The following is an 11,503-nucleotide window of genomic DNA, read 5'->3' as shown; positions in this document are numbered from 1 at the left end:
CCATCATGCAAAAATTCCATCCTAAAGATTGGAGGCTTGTTTCGTTAGTGTTTATCTTTGGATTGGTGCATCCTCTCCAGGACCTCGCCTAAGTCCATAGCGGCAATAAAATCACTAATGCTGATGTAATAGGAAGCTTCGTTGAGGCAAGTAGATGAAAGACGATGTCTTGAAGTAATTATACGAAACACTTAATACAAATATATTAATTTAATTCATTAATAATTTTTAGAATAGTTTCCTCCAGTTTTTACCAAAAGGGCGATCTCGAGCAGTGGCTTAAGCCAGATATATACGAGTTCGAATACTTAGAGTTGATGGGCAAGTTTTGGGCGCCGTTGGTCGAAAAGGATCTCAGTTTCGTGGTTATTTCTACTAAAACGGGGAATGTCATCGGTGTCAGTTTGAACTTCGATGCGCTCGATGAACCAAAAGTGGAAATAACCTCGAAACTGGTCGTGATTTTCGAATTTTTGGAGACCATCGAAGGTCCCATCAGGAATAATCTATTGCCGTCTGGAAAGGGGAACGTCTTTAATTCGTTCATAATGACCACCAGCTTGTCACTTTCGTCACAAGAAAACGTCGCCCTGATGAAATATATGGAAGATCAAGTGCATATTTTAGCGAAAAATAATAAATTCAAGGGAATTCTAACTACCAATACAAATCCTTTGACTCAAGTAAGTATTCTATTTTACATATTGAATTGGACTTTATTAATGATATTTTTATTCACAGCAAATGTGTTCAAACATATATGGCTATAAAGAAATGTACAATTGTCAAGTCAACACATACATTGCTTCCGATAATTCCAAACCATTTGGTTTAGCACCGAATTCCCAACGGGTAATCGTCCATTGGAAAGAGATCTGAGATGAATGTTCTCCCCAGCAAACCGTGTATATAATTTAGTAATTCCTAAATTTATTTATTTCTGGATGATAGAGTAGTTAGATTAAAGTGATAATTTAGATTCTCAGAAATGTAGCGCATGGTGACTTTTCGTAGTAACAAAATAATCTTTTACTTTCGACTGGCCATGAGTCCCTGATGTGGGAAGGTTCTGGACGCCACTTCCTTTTGCGGAGATCAATAACTCGAGGCCACTCGAAGGTTCGATCTGCACTCCCCGCGATCGCCGAGTCAACATTGTACATCTTATTTTCTACCAACCTATATAATTAATAAGTTCAAGTCTCTTCAGAAAATTATTTTACTTAAACTTTTTCAAAATTAATACATTTTTTTCAAGTTTGGAAATATTTTTTGTTTTTATGGTTAATATTTATATAATATATTTTTATTTATTTTAACATATTTATTAGTCAAACAGTATAATCAAAGGGCTGTCGAGATTTTTCCTTCCAGAGAATACATTGAGCTTGCATCTGCTTAACTAGTGGTATAATTCTAGTTGAGTTTTTGTCAAAGCCAATCTTATGTCATCTTGAACATCCAGCTTATTTCTGAATTTTGTCTTGATCTGCAGAAGAGTTGAAAATCCACTTTCGCAGAGTTAAGTAGAAGCAAATGGCAAATAATATTTCATGAAATATATATGATGAGTTATTTCGCAGCTCCAAAAATTCATCCTGTACTTCATCATGATACATCCATTTCATACATGAAATAGGTTTCGTACTAATACGGCTTCTTGTTCAGAGAACACCGGTAAACACCGATCAGTCTAAGATTATTTACAATTCCCGCATACGATGCAATGGTATTAAAAAATGACAAAGTTTCCATGATTTAGTTTACAACGCCAGCTTTAATACGAACTCCTGAATATTATCTCTAAAGTGTATCATACACTCTATCCTTTTATTTCTAAGTACTATTTTATTTCATTTTTCAATTCCAAAAGTAGGCTAACAACATATCATTTTGATTTCAGGATTAGGTGGATTTAGCTATAAGAACAGCATTGTTTTTCTATGCCGTTACTAATAACAGTAGAAAATATAAATTTTTAAAAGAGGAGGGTCGCCGACTTGCCTTGGGAACATCACTTGGGAACATCATCAGAATCTACTCGGGATATACTCTTTAGAAAACGTCAATATAGACAAATTGGTCTAGATTATTTCATTATAAAGAAAAAGAAGAATGGTTATAAATATATTTTTTTATTAATAGTGTAATTAGTAAACAGTGGTTATAAAGTATTAATAAATAAATTATATTAAGTCTAACTTATAAAGAAATATAACAAATCTAAGAAAAAAAACAAATATTTTTTTTCAACTTATTTTTGTTCTGTATTATTATTTTCTTTCAACGAGAAGTACCTTTTGGTACTTAATAATAATTAAAACTATATATGTATTTACTTTTGTTTACATTTTATTTGCTACGTCTGTTGCAATAAATTATGTTCAATATTATTAATAATAGACAGTAAGTCTTTGTTACAAATTACAATATTCGATATACTTTATTAAATACCATCATTTCATGGTTATTGATCCAATAATTTCGGTCCAGATCATATACACGTCTAGATACATATACATTCATCTGTGTTTACATTTTTTGTTGGCTGTTTTTTTTTCTTTCTTTCATTCTTCGTCCTACTTTCGATGGACCCGAACACCGAAATCAGTACTAATTAATATCCAGCACTCCATTTGTAAAGAACTTAAATTTACTCAATGTTCACATTGATGAACAGATTGTGAATAAATTTACACGACATAAAAATAAGGATTTTTTAAGCTCTTGATGATATATTTAAAGATAAATATATGACATTTCGATCAGTCTATCTAATTTGGATTTGAAATCGGATAACAAAGATTTCAGCAAAGAGATAATATGCAAAAAAAACGACCTCCTCTCTGATATCCAAGGTTACAAGATGGGTAAGAAGACTTGCAGCAAATACGATAAAAACTTCAAGAAAATCAAGATGCCTAAAATATGTTTGACTTTCAAGCACGTTCTAAGCAAATTCAGTATTTACGCTGAAATCTTGAAGGGAATGATGATAGATTTGGACGAGAGGATTGCTTAATGATGAATGTCTACTATTATCTAAACCAACATGATCGTAAAAAGAAGTTGAGAAATCAACACTCTATTTCAGTCAAACCTTGCCGTTAAATCAGAATACGATTAGATTATTGAATCGAAGGATGATCGTAGTACTTAAGGTGTCGGAATTCCTAAAATTCACTGATGCCTATGCGAATAGATGTGAGCTTATTAAGAAGATTTTAATGCTTAACGATGTGCTGTACCGTCAGCGGAAAATTAACTGTTTGAAGGCAGATATTGACAAACATTGCACTACATATTAGAAGAAGTGCACGAATAACGATATGAATATAAAAAATGTGGGTATGATTTCCTTTAATTACTCTACTAGTCAGAACGAGAAGATGGTTAAAGATTTAATGAATTCTTTTGAATAAATTGCTCAAAGAGTGGATTTTTTTTATAAGGAATTGAAAGAAATAAAAAATGCTTAAAAAGGCTTGGTAAGCAAAATAAGAACTTAGTAACTAATTTACAGCTTCCTGATGACTATATGATTGCAAAATAACCATATTTGTATATAATGTTTGATTAGAAATTTGTTTGTGTTGTTTGTAAAAATTATTGTATATTTTTGAAATTTAAATAAATACTGTTTGTTTCTGTATTGATATTTATTTGACTATTTGCTTTCTCATTTGAAAATAAATTTGAGTATTGAAAAACAAAATTGTGCAAATTTTCTATGAAAATGCATGAACTTTTGATAAAAAAAAATTCTCTATAATCCAAAACTCAACTGGATCTGATTATCGAAAATATTATTTAATATCTATTAATTAAGATGAAACTATCTGTAAATTTTGCATTATCTTCCTTCAACTTACAAGGTGTATTTTCTTTATCTTCAACTTGCAGCAGCTTTGACTACAATTTATCTTCAAAGATTGAGATAAATTTTAGTCAAAGCTGTTGCTAGTTGAAATATTTGAATTCTTTTCATAGGTATCTTCATCATTTTCTTCTTTTATCATTATTTTTTTTGTCAACATCATCAACAAAGCCCTCTTTATTGAATTCATACTTTCTTAATAATTTCCTCTTCTTTCTTCTTTATTCGATGGACATAAGATTTTTCTATATTATTTTCAAATTGCTTACATTTAATCCATATCGCCTCATCCAAATCATCCAGTCATAATCAAATATGGTTAGAGGATTATGCACATCACCTGTTTCCTATGATAAAATAGGCGCTAGTTTACTCCTTAACTGGTTATGAGTAAATACTCAAAAACGGTTACACCGCGAATGATGGTCAATAGTCCTTAGAAGCAGTTGACTTTTTTGAGTTATGATATTTATATTATTGTATTGATATTTATTTTGTAATTTTACTATTTCAATAAATATTATTATTATTATTAACAAAAATAATAAGGAAATAATAACAATTCAGAAAAGAAAAAAAATCTAACATAAACTAACAAAAATAATTAAAAGACTGGCCAAAATGCTACAGAGCGAGGTCTTTCCGCCTGGGAACATAATTTAATGATATGAAAAATAATATACATATGTATATAGCAAAATAAGAAAAGAGTAAGAAATAAAAAAATACAGTAGGGTTAGAATTAGGAGGGTTTTAATCAAGGGACATTAGGTATTGGAAAAGATATTTAAATTTGGGATGGATATTTGGGTTTCGAGAGGTACATAATTTAGAAAGGGAAGCGACATTAGATTCTTTAAATTTCTCGGAGAATCAAAGGTATCAGTCAAGGTTTTGGTGCAGAGGATTATTAGGATGTCGTATATTGGTGAGAATACGAAGGGCGGAAGTTCGGATATGGACAGGTTTCTTTTGGACGGGATTTAGGCATTGGGAAAATAGATGGAAAACATAGTCCATGATTGGACGGCAAATGGATTTGTAAATGGATGTGTGGCACTGTAAGGATATTTCGGAGCTACCAAAAGTTACGAAACAGAAATGACGGGATCTGGTTATAATTCTGGATTTGAGTTATTTGGAATGGGAATTAAGGTTGATTTTAGGATCAAGAAGGATTCTAAGACATTTAAAAAGTGTTGATGGGTAAATGGTATGATTATCTAATGTAACATGTGGAGATAATAGGGAATATATAATTGATTAAAGTTCATTCTATGTATACAAACAAATGGTTTTAATTCCCACTAAAAATCGAACGTTTTTTTTTTGTCTACCTATTATATCAACTTGATCATACATTTTATGTATTATGTGTTTATAAAAATAATAACAAAAAAACTTATTCGCACGCTATGATCGGCATTTTGTTATTGAATTTTCGCTATAATACAGAGCCACCACAAGCTTACGTGCAGTAGGAATGAGGAGCCACAATTTCTTATGAAAAGAGCCGCATACGGTTCCGTATCCATGGATATGAAATATAATATGTAAATTAATGTTATGTTTATAATTTTATAAATAAAGTATATAACCTTCCCAAGAAGCTACTATATAAGTGCATTGTGGTCACACCCATTTTCGAACGTACCGACATATTTTTTTTTCTCTTTGGAGGCATAAACAGCTTAGGTCGTGAGTTTGATTGTGATTTATCATAATCACAAAGGGCTCATATAAAATAATGCAAAAAGTAAGTTAAAATAAATTAATTAAATTGGTTAGTTAAAATAGATAAAAGTAACAGATTAAAATCAAGAGAGTGGACAGTACAGGACATACTAACTATTAAAATTATCAGAATAGATATAACATCAGAATAAATTAGGAAGTAAATAAATAAATTAACTTGGTAAAGTTATATAAGTAAAAGTAACCTATTAAAATCAATAGAGTGGACAATAAGGAACAAATTACTTATTAAAAGTATCAAAATAGATATAATATCAGAGTAAATTAGGTAACTTGATAAAGTAAAATAGGTAAAAGTAACATATTAAAATGACAGAGTGGCAGTACAAGACGACTTATAAAAAAAATCGAAACAAACGCACACAAAAAAAAAATAAAATAAATAAACAGATATACATCATTTATAGTTGTCAAAAATGAAAAGACAGATTCGACCGACCCCCTCTTGTTGTCGAGATCGACAACAAGGTCGCCCCGCAGACTCCCATCCTCCGTCATACCTCAGACAGCGATTATCGGGGGTTATAGTCGAGACATAATTCTCCCAGAATTTTTTTAATCTAAGCAGGATTGCTCTACGTGTGGATTCTCTTAGTATTCTGAAATGAGCGAGGTTTTCATTAGTAGGATGCTTCATAAATTTGTTCAGTGCTTTCTTCTTTAAACTGATTACAAAGTTTGTAGTGATCAAAATAGGATAGTGATCACTTCCATTTAGTGAGTCAAGGGAACTCCACCTTAGACCCAGAGCCAGCGTTGGCGAACAAAATGCTAAGCATCCGCTCAACAAAGGATCCTCTAAGATTTCTCCGTATTGAACTCCACATCGGGTTATGTGCATTAAAATCTCTAAGAAGCAAATAAGGTGGAGCAAGCTGACTCAGGAGAGATAGAAGCTCATTCCAATCTGCATCTGGGAGATATACATTGCATGACTTGCTGGGGATATCCAACTCTAACTGCAATGGCCTGCATATTTGTTGTCAAGGGGACCTCACTGTAAAGAACGTTTTCCTCCAGTAATATGGCAACATCTCCCCTAGCTCTCAGTCTCGGAATTACATCACTACGTAGTAATGTGTATCCTTCCAAAGAGTATGACTGCTCTGGCCTGAAGTGTGTTTCTTTGAGATACACACAGAAGGGAGTTTCTTTTTCCAAGATCATATTTAACTCACACGTATGACTATTACATCCATTACAATTCCATTGAATTATTACGTCCATGGAGGTGGAGGGTACCCTTTTCCCATCCGGGAAAATTTTTTCGGTGGATTTTGGTCTGACCCTCATTCTCGGTGCTTTCCCCAGATATAGGGGGAGAGTCACCATCACGTCTGCGTGTGCCTGCATCCGACGGGCCCGGTACTTTGTAGGCACCATCGATATCTGGCATTTTGAGTACATAACATATTTGAACGGCTCTTCACAAGGCTTGCCCTCGTACGGAGGTTTACCGCAAATGCAGATTTGTTCGCTCGTACATCTCGCTGCGCTGTGCTCAAACTGTTGACATTTGAAACACCTTAAGGGGCTTGGTATGAATGGCCGTACCTCTAAGTTGTAAAATGCAGCTTTATTTTTTTAGGTATCTCCGGTGTTTTAAATGTAATGATGAGAGAAGGAGTGTCCTTCAATTCACCATCCCTGTTCTGTTTGATTCTTCGCACCTTTGTAACGTTCTTTGCTTTCAACTCCTCTAGTATTTCCTCTTCCGTACAATTGAGTAAATCAGGACAGTATATTACTCCTTTGCTAAAATTTAGAGGCGGGAATGGAATTATCTAGGTGGGAGAGGATTTTATTTTATTTCTTCTGATAAACAAATTTGTTTGTTTATTAAAAATATTTGTTTTTTTTTTAGTTTTAATCATTTCTAATTTTTAGTTTATGTAATTTTGAAAAAAATGCATTTTTCCCAAAAAAAAACATAAATTATTAATTTTCTATAAATCCAAATACAAAATAAGATTAAATTCTCTGTAGTATTTTGGAGATGCTCGAGATTACATGTTTATTAGGGTAAATTATGGATAGCTACACTACAGAGAGGTACACAGGATACAAACGGTTCTTACATTATAATGAGTCCGAGGCCCGAGACCCAACACAGAGAATACACACGAGATAATACAGAGAACCTTACATGGTATTAAGACACAAAAAATGGGTAGAGAAGAGAAGACACAAGAGAACGGTTACAGATATATTGCAGCTAATACACCATACATGCAGCTAATACAGCAGGTAGTACCCTTATCAAACCTTCCCGGAATACCAGTTACGGGCTGGAGTGGGGTGCACCATACCGGGTTTGTAGATGATGTCATATAAGCGGGCTGGAGTAAGCACCCCAGTATAATAAAAAAAAATAATTTCACAATTATTTATTTATACAATAAAGTATAATTTACTATAAAACGTAAATAAGGAATAGTTATGATCATGCGTTAAAAATGCAAGTTTCCAAGCCAAATTTGTTACTAATTTTGGATTATTGGATTTGTCAAATTGTCCACCCGAGTCGTTGCCGAGCAGGAAATCTATTAATATTTCGGAAGTGAAAAATGATGCAATGCCATGGAAGTTATATGGGAGGCTAAAAAATAGCAGTATAATCTATGAAATGGTTAGTTTGTCTAATGATGGAATGATCAATGACACAAAGATACAAAATATCATTAGTGCGAATAGGCGAGCTACATTCTAAAACAATTTGAAAATCATCGGAGATTTTTTCTGATAATATATCAAATAAAACTGATAATAAATCACGACGACGACGATGATAATACAAGCAGACAGATAGGGAAAGATCTCACGATCCAGCCACTATACCAGAAAGAGGACATCCAAATCAATTTGAAAATCATCAAAGATTTCTTTTTGATCCAATATAAATTCAGGACGATGCCATTAGTCAATGGCAAATACAGGAAAGAGGACAGTTTCAAAATTATTGAAGAATGTTTCTGCCAATACATTTTCATGTAATACATCAAATACAATCAATTTTTTTTATTTATTTTTATTTCAATAACCTATTTTCTTTCCATACAATTTTATTAACAATGAAATTAAATGCAAAATTTAAATCAGTAGTTCTTCAGAAGACGACAGGTGCTGTTCGAAATACTTTTATTTGAAAATACATTGATAAATTCTATTCAAGCACTGTTCTCTGCTTAGAAGTGATTAATACTAATATAATTCAGATTAAATTAATAGTGTAAAGTGCGTATCTTCAAATGGTAAGGACATGGTTAAGATACATTTCAGAGCTAAAAAATGAACAAATCAATTGAAAACAACGCTGACAAGAAGATGGATATTTTGGAAGACAGCGGTGTAGATTGTGTAACACCTCTTAGTTTCAAGGAGGATCATCATATGAGCTTGATAATGGTCTTCACTAGGAAATGGCCAAGTGAATATTACACGATAAAGTTGTTGTAATTTGATTATATTTTTAAAATTAAATTTATTTCTTGTTATTTTCTTTTAATGAAACTAATTTTCTTTTCTAACAATTTAAGATAGATTATCATGTGGAATGCATCAGTTTCTTGCATCTTTCAGTTACAACAACGTCACAAACTACCGTCAAATATTTTAGCAATTAATTCTTTTTATGAATACAACACCAAATCGCCGGAATATTACACAACCAGCTCTGAAAACAATTTGGTGTACGAGGAAGTCATCCATGAAGAACACATAAAAATCAGCGATGGAGAGGATATTGATATAGACAATAAAGTTGTTGAAAACCATTCTCTAGTTTATATAGATAAAAGCATCCATGACGGAGATGATGAACTTTCTTCTGATAGTGAAATGGATTTCTACGAGGACCATGAAATGTCTTCATCAGAGAGGGAAATGGACTATGATGATTTCCAAGACAAAGATTCCCTAAGTTTAGGAAACATTTGGTTCAAAGATGAAGAGTCCTGCAAACTTGTTCAATTCTATACTCAAGAGAAAAGGAGTATTCGGCAACAAGATTTGCGTTATTCGTTAGATCAACAAACTTATTTTTAATATGTAATTTCATATAGAAGGTCTAATTTTTTGCATATTACCTGTAAATATTTATTCTTTATACTCAAATTAAAAAATTGAGTGAAATAAATATTATGTTTACTACTTTAATACGTTGGCTATTCACCTATACTCAAAAATAATTCAAAAAAAGCTCCGGCCAATTATAGGCCACTAGCTCTGTTCCCTGTTTTATCGAAGTTATTTGAGAAGATCATACATAGAAGACTTGTAGAATTTCTATAAAGAAATAAATTAGACAGTAATTGTCATTATGGGTTCAGAGATGGTTCGAGCACTACGGCGACGGTATTGCATAATCATGAAGGGGGTAGTTTCACCCAATCTACTAAATGAAATAAAAGAAGAGACGAGAACTAGACAATTTTTAACCAAACTGGAAGTATTAAAAAAAGTAAAAGATTACAAGCAGCTCAGTACCATTTTCAAGGAATCCAAAGAACTGCCGTAGAAGAACAATAAAAACAAAATATAAATTTGAAATATTATTAATTGTAGAAGCTATATTAAATTGTCAAAAAGGATTAATCCACTCTTCAATAATAACTCCAAGCAAAATCATAGCTTAGATTATGGAATTACAAGGAAAAATACAGAAAACTTTCAAATTAGATGTTTATTTTCAGAATTCAAAATTAATTTAGAATTTATCTTATTCAAACTATTCCCGATTCCAGCTAAAGCTATTAACAACACATTTACTTTCATTCAGCCCAAAATTATTTCGAGAAACTCAATTTCATAGCTATTGAAATATTACCAAGGAAATTCCTATGCCCTCTCATACAATGGATATTCATTACTAATGACAAACAGTGTGAACAAGAACTATTCACACAATTCACATCTGACACTAGTAGCTGTGACAAAATTAAACGAAATGCTTGGGTACAGCTGGAAAACGAAAATTTTTGTAACAATAAAATCAGAAATACTAATCATAGCTTGAGTTATGGTTATTCCAAAAATCCAATGTTGGAACTTTAATTTAATAAATTATTCGTATAAGTAGTTAAATATTCCTCAAAGTGTTATTACTATTAGACACGTTTCACCACAAAATTTAATATTTTATAGTCAAAAATTTACAATTAACTATATTAAATTATATTTAATATAATATATTTCAGCAAATTACATATTTTAATTACTCATAAATAAATTATATTGAAAATACATATGAAAGTAATAAGTAATGTCAATGCTACAATTAATATTGTACATAAAAACTAACAATTCAAATATAAGTTACACAATCAAATGAGTTACAATTAGCTCACGAGTTTTTATTTTTTCTTTAAAAATGAAAAAAAATATGACCATAATATAAAATACATAATAAATAGAATCTAATCAAATATTATGGAATCTCGCATATAAGAAATTAATTATTGAAATACCAACAGGAAATATGTTTATAGTGGTGTTTAATGATAATTTATTAAACATTTACATTTCCATAGGATTTTCTGCCATAATAATAAGTTTTATATGATTTTTGTATGACTATTGCAATAAACGTTGTTATTAAAATTTACATTGAACAAAACTGGTTCTTTCGACCAAAGGACTATCGACCGACGTTTTTACATCTTGATAATTAAAAATTGCAGAAAACGTATATAAAATATTGCAATTCCTCTCATAGTGATGCTTGGATCAGTCCAGATTAGAAAATTTGAATTGAGCCAAAAAAAATACATTCTAAGTTACTCTTTGGTTCAAAGGCTTTTTCTGTCAAAAGTAATTAATCTAATATCACACGAATGTTAAACGTTGGTTGGCCAGTTACTCTGAAGATTATTC

At 31.5% G+C, this 11,503-nt stretch overlaps 1 protein-coding gene across 1 annotated transcript; it reads left to right on the top strand.

The window, feature by feature from the left end:
* Positions 1 to 154: 154 nt before the first annotated feature.
* Positions 155 to 1,155, top strand: LOC108565946. Its single transcript, XM_017925631.1, has 3 exons — positions 155 to 174; positions 233 to 683; positions 742 to 1,155. The coding sequence occupies exons 1-3, from the start codon at positions 155 to 157 to the stop codon at positions 877 to 879; spliced, it is 609 nt and encodes a 202-aa protein (XP_017781120.1). The 3' UTR covers positions 880 to 1,155.
* Positions 1,156 to 11,503: the final 10,348 nt, after the last annotated feature.

The sequence above is a fragment of the Nicrophorus vespilloides genome, unplaced genomic scaffold, assembly GCF_001412225.1.
Source record: "Nicrophorus vespilloides isolate i.1.1-1 unplaced genomic scaffold, Nicve_v1.0, whole genome shotgun sequence".
Taxonomy (NCBI): Eukaryota; Metazoa; Arthropoda; class Insecta; order Coleoptera; family Silphidae; genus Nicrophorus; species Nicrophorus vespilloides.
This window is presented reverse-complemented; position numbering and strand designations above follow the sequence as displayed.

What these genes read in the sequence shown, in the direction of transcription:
- LOC108565946 (XM_017925631.1), top strand. Translation starts at nt 155, where the DNA reads ATGAAAGACGATGTCTTGAA. An exon ending in ATGAAAGACGATGTCTTGAA is followed by an intron (nt 175 to 232) that starts GTAATTATACGA and finishes AATAATTTTTAG; the next exon opens with AATAGTTTCCTCCAGTTTTT. An exon ending in ATACAAATCCTTTGACTCAA is followed by an intron (nt 684 to 741) that starts GTAAGTATTCTA and finishes TTTTATTCACAG; the next exon opens with CAAATGTGTTCAAACATATA.